This window comes from Procambarus clarkii, chromosome 90 (genome assembly GCF_040958095.1).
Source record: "Procambarus clarkii isolate CNS0578487 chromosome 90, FALCON_Pclarkii_2.0, whole genome shotgun sequence".
Taxonomy (NCBI): Eukaryota; Metazoa; Arthropoda; class Malacostraca; order Decapoda; family Cambaridae; genus Procambarus; species Procambarus clarkii.
In genome coordinates this window covers 4,532,039-4,546,566 of record NC_091239.1, presented here as the reverse complement: position 1 = coordinate 4,546,566, position 14,528 = coordinate 4,532,039, and the positions used below count along the sequence as shown (strand labels likewise).

The following is a 14,528-nucleotide window of genomic DNA, read 5'->3' as shown; positions in this document are numbered from 1 at the left end:
GTGAGGTTTAATTCCCGTAGTCTCTCCTCGTAGCTCATACCTCTCAGCTCGGGTACTAGTCTGGTGGCAAACCTTTGAACCTTTTCCAGTTTAGTCTTATCCTTGACTAGATATCTTGAGGTTATCTTGAGATGATTTCGGGGCCTTAGTGTCCCCGCGGCCCGGTCTTCGACCAGGCCTCCACCCCCAGGAAGCAGCCCGTGACAGCTGACTAACACCCAGGTACCTATTTACTGCTAGGTAACAGGGGCATAGGGTGAAAGAAATTTTGCCCATTTGTTTCTGCCTCGTGCGGGAATCGAACCCGCGCCACAGAATTACGAGTCCTGCGCGCTATCCACCAGGCTACGAGACCCCCTCGTAGGGTCTCGTAGCCCCAGCATATGGACTCCATGCTGGGGCTGCATACTCCAGGATTGGCCTGACATATGTGGTATACAAAGTTCTGAATGATTCTTTACACAAGTTTCTGAATGCCGTTCGTATGTTGGCCAGCCTGGCATATGCCGCTGATGTTATCCACTTGATATGTGCTGCAGGAGACAGGTCTGGCGTGATATCAACCCCCAAGTCTTTTTCCTTCTCTGACTCCAGAAGAATTTCCTCTCCCAGATGATACCTTGTATCTGGCCTCCTGCTCCTACACCTATCTTCATTACATTATATTTGGTTGGGTTAAACTCTAACAACCATTTGTTCGACCATTCCTTCAGCTTGTCTAGGTCTTCTTGAAGCCTCAAACAGTCCTCTTCTGTTTTAATCCTTCTCATAACTTTAGCATCGTCCTCAAACATTGAGAGAAATGAATCGATACCCTCCGGGAGATCATTTACATATATCAGAAACAAGATAGGACCGAGTACAGAGCCCTGTGGGACTCCACTGGTAACTTCACGCCAATCGGAGGTCTCACCCCTCACCGTAACTCTCTGCTTCCTATTGCTTAGATACTCCCTTATCCACTGGAGCACCTTACCAGCTACACCTGCCTGTCTCTCCAGCTTATGTACCAGCCTCTTATGCGGTACTGTGTCAAAGGCTTTCCGACAATCCAAGAAAATGCAGTCCGCCCAGCCCTCTCTTTCTTGCTTAATCTTTGTCACCTATCAAGCCTGTAAGGCAAGATTTACCCTCCCTGAACCCATGTTGGCGATTTGTCACGAAGTCCCTTCTCTCCAGATGTGTTACCAGGTTTTTTCTCACGATCTTCTCCATCACCTTGCAAGGTATACAAGTCAAAGACACTGGCCTGTAGTTCAGTGCCTCTTGCCTGTCGCCCTTTTTGTATATTGGGACCACATTCGCCGTCTTCCATATTTCTGGTAGGTCTCCCGTCTCCAGTGACTTACTATACACTATGGAGAGTGGCAAGCAAAGTGCCTCTGCACACTCTTTCAGTACCCATGGTGAGATCCCATCTGGACCAACAGCTTTTTCTAACATCCAGATCCAGCAGGTGTCTCTTGACCTCCTCTCTCGTAATTTCGAACTCTTCCAAGGCCACCTGGTTTACCTCCCTTTCTCCTAGCACAGTGACTTCCCCTTGTTCTATTGTGAAGACCTCCTGGAACCTCTTGTTGTGTTCTTCACACACCTCTCTGTCATTCTCTGTATACCTGTCCTCGCCTGTTCGAAGTTTCAATACCTGTTCTTTCACTGTTGTTTTCCTTCTGATGTGACTGTGGAGTAGCTTTGGTTCGGTCTTGGCTTTGTTTGCTATATCATTTTCAAAACTTTTCTCTGCTTCTCTTCTCACCCTGACGTACTCATTCCTGGTTCTCTGGTATCTCTCTCTGATTTCTGGTGTTCTGTTATTCCGGAAGTTCCTCCACGCCCTTTTGTTCAGTTTCTTCGCTTCCATACATGCCCTATTATACCATGGATTCTTCTGTTGCTTCTCGGATTTTTCCCTTTGGGCCGGGATGAACCTGTTTACTGCCTCCTGACACTTTTGGGTAACATAGTCCATCATACCCTGTACAGACTTATCTCTGAGGTCTGTGTCCCAAGGTATTTCACTTAGGAAACTTCTCATCTGTTCATAATTCCTCTTTCGGTATGCCAGCCTTTTGATTCCTAGTTCTTTTTTGGGGGAGATAAGTCCTAGCTCTACCAGGTACTCAAAGTTCAATACACTGTGGTCACTCATTCCCAAGGGTGCTTCCATCTTAACTTCCCTTATATCCCACTCATTTAGGGTAAATATCAAATCAAGCATTGCTGGTTCATCTTCTCCTCTCATTCTTGTTGGTTCTTTGCTGTGCTGGCTTAGAAAGTTTCTTGTTGCCACGTCCAGCAGCTTAGCTCTCCATGTTTCTGGTCCTCCATGCGGGTCTCTGTTCTTCCAATCTATCTTCCCATGGTTGAAGTCTCCCATAATTAGTAGTCCAGATCCATTCCCCGCTAGCAACAGAAGCTGCTCTTTCTATTATGTTAATGGTGGCCATGTTGTTGCTATCATATTGTTGCGTCTAGGTCTTCTGTCATTTGGTGGTGGATTATATATGACTACGACTATAATTTTTTCCTTCCATTTGTTACAGTACCTGCTATGTAGTCACTAAAACCTTCACAGCCCTGAATATCCATCTCCTCAAAATCCCAGCCTTTTCTTACCAGCAGAGCTACACCACCCCCACCTCATCCTTCCCTCTCTTTCCTCATAACATAATAGTCCTGTGGGAACACTGCGTCTGTTATCGTTTTCGTGATCTTTGTTTCTGTGAGGGCTATTATGTCTGGGTTTTCCTCTAGTACCCGTTCTCCAAGCTCATTTGCTTTATTTGTTAATTCCATCTATGTTAGTGTACATCGCTTTGAGGCTCACTTTCTTCTGTTCCTTCTCAAAGCGCCTCCTTGGTGAGGGTTCTGCTGGTGGGGGAGGCTATTCCATGGGTGTGAGGACCTGTGAGGTGGATAACAGGGTCTCAGAGGATACTGGGATGAGGGGCGGGGGATCCAGTGAAGGGGGAGGGACAGGGAGGGTATGGGGTGAAAGGGGAGGGAGGACTCGGGAGGAGGGGAGGGGTAGAAGGGTGTGTGTGTGTGTGTGTGTGTGTGTGTGTGTGTGTGTGTGTGTGTGTGTGTGTGTACTCACCTAGTTGTGCTTGCGGGGGTTGAGCTCTGGCTCTTTGGTCCCGCCTCTCAACCGTCAATCAACAGGTGTACAGATTCCTGAGCCTATTGGGCTCTATCATATCTACACTTGAAACTGTGTATGGAGTCAGCCTCCACCACATTGCTTCCTAATGCATTCCATTTGTCAACCACTCTGACACTAAAAAAGTTCTTTCTAATATCTCTGTGGCTCATTTGGGCACTCAGTTTCCACCTGTGTCCCCTAGTGCGTGTGCCCCTTGTGTTAAATAGCCTATCTTTATCAACCCTGTCGATTCCCTTGAGAATCTTGAATGTGGTGATCATGTCCCCCCTAACTCTTCTGTCTTCCAACGAAGTGAGGTTCAATTCCCGTAGTCTCTCCTCGTAGCTCATACCTCTCAGCTCGGGTACTAGTCTGGTGGCAAACCTTTGAACTTTTTCCAGTTTAGTCTTATGCTTGACTAGATATGGACTCCATGCTGGAGCCGCATACTCCAGGATTGGTCTGACATATGTGGTATATAATGTTCTGAAAGATTCCTTACACAAGTGTGTGTGTGTGTGTGTGTGTGTGTGTGTGTGTGTGTCTGTGTGTGTGTGTACTCACCTATTTGTGCTTGCGGGGGTTGAGCTTTGGCTTTTTGGTCCCGCCTCTCAACCATCAATCAACTGATGTACAGATTCCTGAACCTACTCGGTTCTATCATATCTACACGTGAAACTCTGTATGGATTCAGCCTCCACCACATCACTTCCTAGTGCATTCCATCTGTTAACTACTCTGACACTGAAAAAGGTCTTTCTAATGTCTCTGTGGCTCCGGTACTTAGCTTCCACCTGTGTCCCCTTGTGCGTGTATCACACGTGTTAAATAATCCATCCTTGTCTACCCTGTCAACTCCCCTGAGAACTTTGTATGTGGTGATCATGTCTCCCCGAGCTCTTCTGTCTTCCAGCGACGTGAGGTGCAGTTCACGCAGCCTGTCCTCATAACTCATGCCTCTTAGTTCTGGGACTTGCCTAGTGGCATACATCTGAAATTTTCCAGCTTCGTCTTCTACTTGACTAGGTACGGGCTCCATGCTGTGGTTGCATACTCCAGGTTTGGTCTTACATATATGGTATACAAGGTTCTGAAGGAATCCTTACACAGGTTTCTGGAAGCAGTTCTGATGTTAGCCCGCCTCGCATAGGCCGCTGATGATATTCTTTTGATGTGGGCTTCAGGAGACAGGTTTTTAGTGATATCAACTCCTATATCTTACTCTGTTCGTTTCGTGAAAGACTTCATCTCCCATTCGGTATCCAGTGTCTGGCCTTCTAGTTCCTCCTCCTCCTCCTAATTTCATTACCTTACATTTACTTGGGTTGAACTTTAGTAGCCACTTGTTGGACCATTCCTTCAGCTTGTCTAGGTCATCTTGAAGCCTAATACTATTTTCATCTGTCTTGATCCTTCTCATAATATTTGCATCATCAGAAAACATTGAGAGGAATAAGACAATTCCTTCTTGGAGATCATTTACGTATATCAGAAACAGTATAGGTCCAAGGACTAAGCCCTGTGGGACTCCACTGGTGACTCCCCGCCACTCCGAGACCTCACCCCTCACAGTGACGCGCTGTGTCCTGTTGTTTAGGTACTTCCTTATCCAGTGGAGTACCTTCCCTTTCACTCCTGCCTGCATCTTCATTTTGTGCACTTGTCTCTTTTGTGGTAATGTGTCAAAGGCTTTCTGGCCGTCCAAAAATATGCAGTCTACCCAGCCCTCACTCTCTAGCCTAATTTTTGTTGCCTGGTCATAGAACTAAATAAAACCTGTTAGGCATGATTTGCATCTCTGAACCCATGCGTATCTTGTGTTACAAAGTCCTTTTACTCCAGATGATCTACTAGGTTTTTTCTCACAATCTTCTCCATCATCTTGCATGGAAAACAAGTTAGGGACACAGGCCTGTTGTTCAATGCCTCCTGCCTGTCACCCTTCTTGTATATTGGGACAACATTTTTTTTTTTGTTTAATTGCTTGTAACATATAGTATGTACATGTATTGATGTATACTGGATCAGTTCTACCGATGTGCACCATTTGATATGGCTTCCTAAACCCCAGTGGATGATATGGCTTCCTAAACCCCAGTGGATGATATGGCTTCCTAAACCCCACTGGATGATATGGCTTCCTGAACCCACTAATGATATTTTGTGACACCACCATTCTGTAATATTTGTTTATAAGCATGCTTGAGCTAGTTTACGACTGCACTAGGATAGAACCTAAGGACAGCTAGTTCAGAGAGGTGGTGCAGTACAGTGCATGATGATAATGATTCCCAAGAGTTGGAGTAAAGATTGTTTAAGGTGAAATAGTATGAGTTGTAGAGAACTTAGTTTTTGTTCTTTGGCTTATTTCGGTGCCCTATGTTATAAGCCCCAGTAAACTGGTTGTTTTTATTTATTTTGTGTGTCTTTCCCCTAGACCTTATTGAAGGCTTGGTGGTAATATATAGTTTTTGACCACATTATTATTATTACGAGCGATGCTGTGGAGCATGTGGGCATGACAGAGAGAAAAATTGGGTTCCTGTCTGTGATGATTGTTCATAAGTAAAATGATTACCTGCTATTCAGAATCATTATCATGCCAATCCTTTGCTCAAGATCATTCCTGTTGAAATCCTAGGGTTAGGATTATTTTTGTTACTGTATAACTCCATTGCAGTTTTGTATTTGAACACGATCGTGAGTGACATCCTTTTGTTTTTATGTGACACAGAGGTGACAAGTTGACAAGATGGTGCAAGAAGTTAGAGATTTTGCAGAAGCCATTAGTGTAGAAAATTGAGATCTTGACTAAGTCGTTTCTTATTTGTATGGGTAAGGTCCTAGAGATAGATGTTGGACCTAGAATGACTAAAAGTAAATTGTTGAGAACCATGTTTTTACATCTGATAGAAGATGGTATGTTAGATGACGAGGTGTTATAGGCATACCCTGATGAGACTGAGAATGCAGCTAGTGTCAGAAGGCAGGAACTAGAACTTCAGTTTAGACAAACTGAGCTCGAGCAATTTAATTGTGAAGAAAACACTAAGCTGAGGGAAGCTGAGTTAGAAGTAGCTAGACTCAGGGGAGAAGCTGAGTTAGAGGCAGCTAGACTCAGGGAAGAAGAAGAAGAAACCAAGCAGTTGTTAATTAAACAGCAGATGGCTGAGGCCCAGATTTGGCTAGAAGAGAAGAAGCTCGAAGCCGCAGCATCTGCTGGAAGTAAGGGCTCTTCAGGTATTGGTATTTATTTTTCTAGAGGGTTTGAACTACCCAAGTTTAATGAGAAGGACCCCGAATTATTTTTCCTGCACTCTGCAAAGTTAGCTACAAGTCTGAAATGGCCAGAGGTCTCTTGGTTGGCCATAATGCAGGGAAAGTTGAAAGGGAAAGCCCAGGACATTTTCGCTTCATTACCATTTGAAGATAGTTTTCACTACCCCACAGTAAAGAAAAGGATATTGCAAGCGTACGAAGTCAATGCAGAGGCACTACGACAAACGTTAGATGTTTAAAGCGCACACCTGATCAATCAGTCACAGATTTTGCTCGTGTAAAGAGTCTATCTTTGACAAGTGGCTAAATAGTATGAACATGCAAGATTTTGTCTCTCTTAAACAGCTTATGCTGATAGAAGAATTATTGTCTTGTCTGCCTGATAAATTGACTATGGTGTTAGCTGCAGGCAAGCGTTTGAATAAGGATGATCATGAATTAGCTATACTGGCGGAGGAACATGAGACTATTAATAGGATACCATACTGTAATTATAATATGGCACATAAAGCATTCACTTTTAGGCAGTAGTAGTAGTAGTAGGCATCCTTCAATCCCGTAAGGTTATGAAATTGGGCCCTGGGTGTCTAGTTGTTGTAGTCTAGTTAGATGTAGCGCCTGCTGTGGCTGTGAAGGCCAACCCGAGAATGACAGTCCCGACTGCAGCAAGCGCAGATAAACGCCAAACGGGCGCGTCTGACAGTGGTCGAGACCTCCTCTGAAGTCTATTAGCCTCTGCCTGCCTCTTAAGTTCATCCTCGAATTGCTGGAGTCCCTTCTGTACTTTGCATTTCCTGGCCGATCTGTCCGCAGCTGCTGCATCACAAGTGTTGATGTCGATGTTCATCTGCTTGAGGTCGCGTTCAGGCATCTTTGAAATGCAGCTAAGGTCTTCCGGGGGGTCTCCTTCCTGATGCCAGTTCTCCATACAAGAGGTCCATCGGTATGCGGCTATCGACCATGCGTGTGACATGTCCCAGCCATCGCATGTGTCTCTGCTTCAGGAGAATCAACATTGAAGGGACTCCTGTTCTCTCGAGTACTGTGTTGTTGGTGACATGGTCTTTCACGTGATGTCAAGGATGCGTCTCAGGTTCCGCATGTGAAAGGTCTCTCCTGGCGAGAGCGCAGGGTCCAGGATTCGGAGCCGTAGAGAAGTGTACTCACCACACATGCCATGTAGACTTGTGCCTTGGTGTGCACTGTCAGTTTGGCATTTTCCCAAACGCTCTTTGTGAGCCTGGCCAATATTGTTGCGGCCTTCCCGATACGTCTGTTGAGTTCAGTGTCCAGGGAAAGGCTGTCTGAGATTGTGGAGCCCAGGTACACAAACTCGTGAACTGCCTCCAGCACATAGTCTGCTATATTTATACAGGGTAGCTCATTGACATGTTGTCTCATCACTTGTGTCTTCTTCAGGCTGATTGTCAGGCCGAATGCGGAACAAGGCTGCGGTAAAGCGGTTGAGTAGCTGCTGCAGGCCTTCTGCTGTGTGTGGTGATTGTTGCGTAGTCGGCGAAGAGGAACTTCTTGAGGATTCGCATCTGTACTTTTGTCTGTGCTCAATGTCTGGATAGTTTATAGAGCTTTCCATCAGATCTTGTACGAAGATAGAAGCCTTCTGTGGTTGTTCCAAAGGCATGCTTGACGAGGATCACGAAGATGATGCGGAATAGGGTTGGAGCAAGAACACACCCCTGTTTAACACCACTGTTGATGTTGAATGGTTTAGAAGTTGACACGTCGTACACGACTATCCCCTTCATGTCCTTGTGGAACGATTGTATCATGCTGAGTAGGGTGGGTGGGCAGCCAATTTTGGCCAAAATCTTGAAGAGTCCGTCCCCACTAACGAGGTCGAAGGCCTTTGTAAGGTCAATGAGGGCGATGTACAAGGCATTTCTCTTCTCCCTGCACTTTTCTTGAAGCTGTCTCCGGGAGAACACCATGTCAGTGGTCGACCTCTCTGATCGGAAACCACACGGTTACTCGAGGTACACTCTTTCGGCAAGAATCTGAACCCTGACCAAGACGACCCTGGCGAAGAGTTTGCCAACGACGCTGAGAAGGGAGATGCCGCGATTGTTGTTGACATCGCTTCTGTCACCTTTATTTTTGTAGAGAGTGATGATGTTTGCATCTTTCATGTCTTGTGACACCGAGCCCTCCCTCCAGCACTGGCACAGAAGTTCATGCTACTCAGTTTTAAGTGATCCACGAGTGCACTTGAGAACTTCAGGCGGAATCCAGTCGTTTCCTGGGGCTTTCCCTGAGGAAAGTGAATCCACTGCTTTCTCAACTTCTTCCACAGTTGGTTCAAAATCAAGTTCTTCCATGATGGGCAGGCATTTGATTGCATCCAAAGCCTCTACGCTGACCAAGTTCTCTCTGGAATAGAGTTCGGAGTAATGTTCCACCCATCGATTCATCTGTTGATCACGGTCTTTAATGATCTCTCCAGTGGCTGACTTCACAAGAGCCGTCCTGTTTTGTGTGGGGCCTGTTGCCTGTTTGATCCCTTCGTACATGCCTCTTATGTTGCCAACAGTGCCCGCAGTCTGGATGCTGGAACAAAGTCGAAGTCAGTAATCGTTAGCACAACGCCTCGCAGTTTGTTGAACACTACTACGGGCAGTAGGGATCCCTGTAGGTTCCTTTCTGAGGGCAGGGTCTTGTAGGATGAGAGAGTTCGTCTCTTTTCCTCTACGAGGGGTAACAGTTCCTCTGCACTGGCCTCGAACAAATGTGCTGACTTGTTTTGCCTCTTACCGAAGGTGGGCATGGCAGTGTTGAAAATAGTGCCCCTGAGATGTGACCACCTCTCACTTGCGCTATCGCAGGGTAATACAAGAAGGGCATTTGCCAGTGCCGCAGTGAATTCCTCCACCTTGTGAAGGTCACGGGTCTTGTTTACGTTAATGCGTGGTCTTCCCTCCTACTTTACTCTGTGGATTTTCCAGGGCTGGAATTTTACTCTGCAAACGACAAGAGAGTGGTCGGTGTCACAATCTGCGCTCTGGAAGATGCGGGTCAGTTTGACGTTTCTCAGATTGCTATGTCCCGTAAGCACCAGGTCGAGTTGATGCCAATGCTTAGACCTGGGATGTCTCCAGGAAACCGTATGCTGGGGCTTGGTGTCGAAGAAGGAATTGGTGATGCAAAGATCATGACGGCAGCAGAACTTCAGGAGGCGTTGCCCACTCTCATTCATCTTCCCAAATCCAAACTGGCCCAGGCAGGAAGGCCAAGAGCTGTGATCAGAACCAACTCTTGCATTAAAATCTCCCAGGAAAAAGACTGTCTCTTGTTGAGGTATGTCTCTGAGAGTTAAGCCGAGGTCATCATAGAACTCGTCCTTCGCTTCGGTGGAGGAGGTCAGTGTTGGTGCATTGGCATTGATGAAGCTGACCATTCCTGCTGCTGTATGAAGCTGAAGTTTGATGATCCTTGCAGACCCCTCCGTGGGTGGTACTATGGACCCTAACAACCTGTTCCTGATGGCAAAGCCAACGTCATGCTCTCTTACCTCTTCTGGTGGTTTGCCCTGCCAGAAGAAGGTAAAGTCCTTCTCCCGTATGCTGCCGGTCGTGGGCAAACGTGTCTCCTGCAGGGCGGCTATGTCCATCTGGAGCCTGCGCCGTTCATTGTTGATCACAGCTGTCTTGCGGGCGTCGTTCACTTCCAGTAGATCTTCCGAGAGACCCTGGTGTCATGGTCCTTACATTCCATGTGCCCAATGTGAGAGCTGGGTGGCTCTCAAACTGCCCAGCTTGAGGCGGGCAGTAGCTGTCCTATGAAATCGGATAATTTCTCCCACCAACGGAAGCAACCCCTGGCGCCTCACTACATCAACTGAGTTGTAGGCTTATCACCGGTAACTGTCGCTTCCCGTGTTCAGCCATCGCCAAGGCGATGCTGGAGTGTCCTCTCCAGGGCACAGGCCTGGGCAGTAATTATGGAGGATCAGCTGTTGCCCATGCAGCAGATCCAGCCTCTCCACGCCACCGATGTAATCCAAGGGAAGGGCAGGCGCCGATACACTTGGCACCAGTGTCGTCTCAGGAGTTGCCAGAATGTAGTTGTAAACAGCTGCAAACTGCCTTAGGGACCACGACTCCGGATTTTTCCTCAGGGTTAACTCCCGAAATCTTTCCCATGAGTGTGGTTTAGCCGCAAGATAGCAGAGGTTTGAATTCGGGGTTTTCCTTCCCCTAGATGAGCTGCCTTTCCAGGCTAACGGTTAGAGTACCATCTGCCCGAAGCAACTCGTTTTAAGGTGCCAGAGACCCGCCTTCGCCCCTTCCTCTGTTGGTAGAAGCAGTTCCGCCAGCTCTAAAGGCTAAGCCACACATGCAGGCCAGGAGCTGGACTTGGTTGTCAGTGGCTATTTGAGATGCATGCCTTCAGGAGCACTTTACAGGCTGTGGGAGCTTATCTCCTCAATCCTTCCACCCGGCTATAACAACTATTGGAACCTGGCAGTTTTAGGAAGTATAGTTCTGATAAGCCACCCAGTTGTCATCATAATGCCAGATGTGCTCTTACAGCCAGGGTAGACCAGGTATCTTGTAAATCGAAGGATACTGTTAACCCTAGTTGAGCCACATCAGGTTCAGAAGGTTCGTCAGATGTTAAACAATGTGGTTATTGCCACAAAAGAGGACATGTTGCCCGTTATTGTTTTCAATTGCATCCAGAATTAAGACCAATACCTAATGCCTTGAATGTGAGTAAAAGAAGGCAAGGGAATCATAATTCTGAAATTTTGTGTAAGGTCAAGCCACAGTGGTTCGCTGGTTTCGCTCCTTTTATGATTAAGGCCAAAATGATTGGAGTTGTGGATAAGTGGGTTCCTGTAGTCATGTTTAGGGACACTGGGGAGGAACAATCTTCGATTACTTCTCGTATGTTGTTCCAGGTCAAGAAAATTGACCTGGAAGATGTAATGCTTTTACAGGATATAGCAGGAGCAATTCAACGTGTTCCACTTATGCAAGCATTCGTTAAGTCCTCCTCCTCCTCCTCAAATCTTCCTATACGCATAATCTACGTATTGTAGGTGTGGGTAATACTTTGCCAATACCTGGAGTCGACATCATCCTAGGGAATGACATTGCTGGTAACTTGAGAAACAGTCATCTCCCCATAATGGTTACAGATCCAGGTCGAGTTGTCTCAGAAGTGAGTGAGATTACTCACATAGTAATCTCGTTCCCGTACGTGCCGTCACCAGATATCAAGATCCTAAGCCCAAACGTTACGATGTTGATGTTGATGATGGAAATGATGCTAATGATGGAAACGATATTTCCAAACTTACAACCGGAGGGATGGCTGGAAAACCTCCAAAGACAGAACCGGAAATCAACTTAGCAGATACTTTTTTAGCCCACTTGGTTGAGGTTAGTGCAGTTGAGTAAGTGTTGCCATGTAATAAAGGTGTCCTCCCTGTTACTACCTCTTCTTCTTTTTCTAATGTTGAATCCCACACTTGGTGGGATTCAGTTGGGGGCCCAACTTCAAAAGAGTGAAACTAGTTTGCATGTATGTTTTTCTGAAGTTGTTCCAGAGGAGGATGCTTTGGCTGATGATGTTGGATACTTCCTCTGCTGATGAGACGATGGAGATCTAAGATATCTTCCTCTTCAGAGGACAGTGAGAGTGTTACTCAGCTTGTAGTCCCCAAAGCATACCAAGAACAAGTCCTTGCAGCTGCTCATGACGATCCTTTAACTGGTCACCAAGAGGTCAATCGAATGTTGTTCCAGGTAACAAAGTACTTTTATTGGCCCAAACTTAAAAGGGCTATTGTCAGATACTGTAGACAGTGTGTAACCTGTCAAGTGGTGGGGAAACCCAACCAACTGTACCTAGAGCTCCCCTTCATTCAATTGTCTTTCCTCGTTAACCTTTTTCTCACATCTTAGTTGATTGTGTAGGCCCTTTAAGTCGGACCAAGTCAGGTCATGTATATATGTTAACCATTAATGTACAACTACAAGATTCCCGGAAGCATACCCAGTACGTAATATCCGGGATAAGACAGTCATCCATCACATTTTTAAATTTTTCACTTTGTTTGGACAAAGATTGTCTTTGTTTGTACATTCAGTCGAACAATGGGAGTAACTTTTGTTCAGTTGGGTTCCAACAATTTTGTCGATGGTACAATATAAAGCATCAGCGTTCCAGTACGTACCTACTGCTGATAACCAAGTTTCCTGTTCCAATATTCAAAAATAATAACTAATGACAGTTTGTTGACCAATATGGAGACTGGAAAATGGTTTTCTGAAACTTCTTCAAACTTTTAAGTTTTATTTATTTAATCTACATCATAATGAGCCATCTTTTCATAATTGATTAACAACTTAACATTAACACAAATAAATAAAAACAATTAATTTTATTATTTATGAAATTTTAGGTTTTCAAATATGCTTTAAAAATACAGTATTATATTTCAATAATTGTTCATTTAGTGTTAGTATGGTCCTTTAATAGCATATGACCTTCCTTTTTTACAATAGCAAATAAATATATGTGGATTCAAAATGTTGACCAATTTCGTTCAAATTTTACATACTTTGTAACGCGTATACATTCTCCAAGATGTAGAAGCTATAACAAAATAAAAGTATAAACAAAGAAAATATAAATAACAAAAACGAAACCAACCCCACAAAAAAAATTGTTGGACATTGAGAGAAATAACAGATATTGGCATTGGGCAATAAATTGATATGATATATAACAAAATACAGCATAATAACATACTAATTATTATTTGTGTTATTATGAATTACCAAGAAGAAGGAAGAGTGATAATTATTATTTGATTATATTATTATTATAATAATTATTATAATAATAATTGATGTATTTAATAATTATCACTCTTGCTTTAGCTTTGTCTTGAAGGAAGCCAGCCTCGGGTGAAAGAGGGCTGTGACGATCTCTGCCTGGAACCCGTAAGTGCGTGACTGAGACGTCCACCTCCTGGGGCTCGTGCGGCCCAGGCTCTGCTTCAGGAGGCTGGGGTCGTTCTTGCCCTTGATGGGGTTGTTGTTCTCCGGCCCCGACTACGGCGGTCTCCGGGTTTGGAGATCCTGTGCGTTTTTTCACCAACTTTGAGGTCAACTTCGGAGCTGTTTGGACTTCGGAGATTGTTGCATTATTGTCTTGCTATCCACGAACTAACAGTCTGTGTTGACAGACACCAGCAGCAATATTTAAGAGTGCTACATTTTCATATAATTAGCATATATACTTGACTAACTGTAAAGCCTGACAATTTATGTCAGCAGATGCTGAGAGTGGGAGACGGTGTGGTCAGCAGAGCTGGGTGGATATTTAATGCACTCGTATACCTCCTTCATATCAAGTTAAGTCAACAGAAACAAATGCCCAACAAACTTCGGCTTAAGTATGGAATGAGTGACGTCATTAGTTCATCTCTTCAACTGGTGACGAAGGATTACAAACTGTGATGGCAACAACATTTTGCTTTCCTGGAATATAACCAAATGTGGGATTAAATTCTTGAATTATGAGCAAATATCTAGCAAACTTTCCAACTGGATTCTTATTTTTGAACAAGGGAATTAATGGTTGGTGATCTGTAAGAACATGAACTGGGTAATTATAAATTGTATCCCTGAAATGTTTAAGTGCCCAGACAACTGCCAAGGCTTCTCATTCTGTTACGCTATAATTTTTCTCTTCTTTAGATAATGTACGGCTTGCACAAGCTATTGCGTGATCTCTGTGACCTTCTGTTTGAAGTAATGCAGCACCTAAACCTATGTCACTATGTTAGGGACCCGAGCCCAGCGTCCGAGCATGGAGCAGTGACGACCGCGCCATCTGTGGGTCAGCTCCCGAAACCCCCTCCAAATGGACGACGCCATATAGTGAGGACAGGATATACTGGCCACAGGGGCTGGTTTCCCGTCCTGATCAGCTCATAACACAGCCGCTGCTGACCTCTGGTGAGGTGACGCTTAGACAGCAACGCCATCTATGGAGTGGATAGGTGGGCGTTTGTGTCTAAGCCTGTAAGTGAGGTGCCCTAGAGTGTAACCAGTACTGATGACGTGTCAGATTA

At 45.2% G+C, this 14,528-nt stretch overlaps 1 protein-coding gene across 1 annotated transcript; it reads right to left on the bottom strand.

Moving 5' to 3' along the window:
* Positions 1 to 8,406: 8,406 nt before the first annotated feature.
* LOC138359313 (craniofacial development protein 2-like) lies at positions 8,407 to 10,046 on the bottom strand. Its single transcript, XM_069318450.1, has 2 exons — positions 9,405 to 10,046; positions 8,407 to 8,598 (listed from the first exon to the last, which is right to left on the bottom strand). Exons 1-2 carry the CDS (start codon positions 10,044 to 10,046, stop codon positions 8,407 to 8,409), a joined length of 834 nt encoding a protein of 277 aa, XP_069174551.1.
* Between the last annotated feature and the right edge of the window lie 4,482 nt (positions 10,047 to 14,528).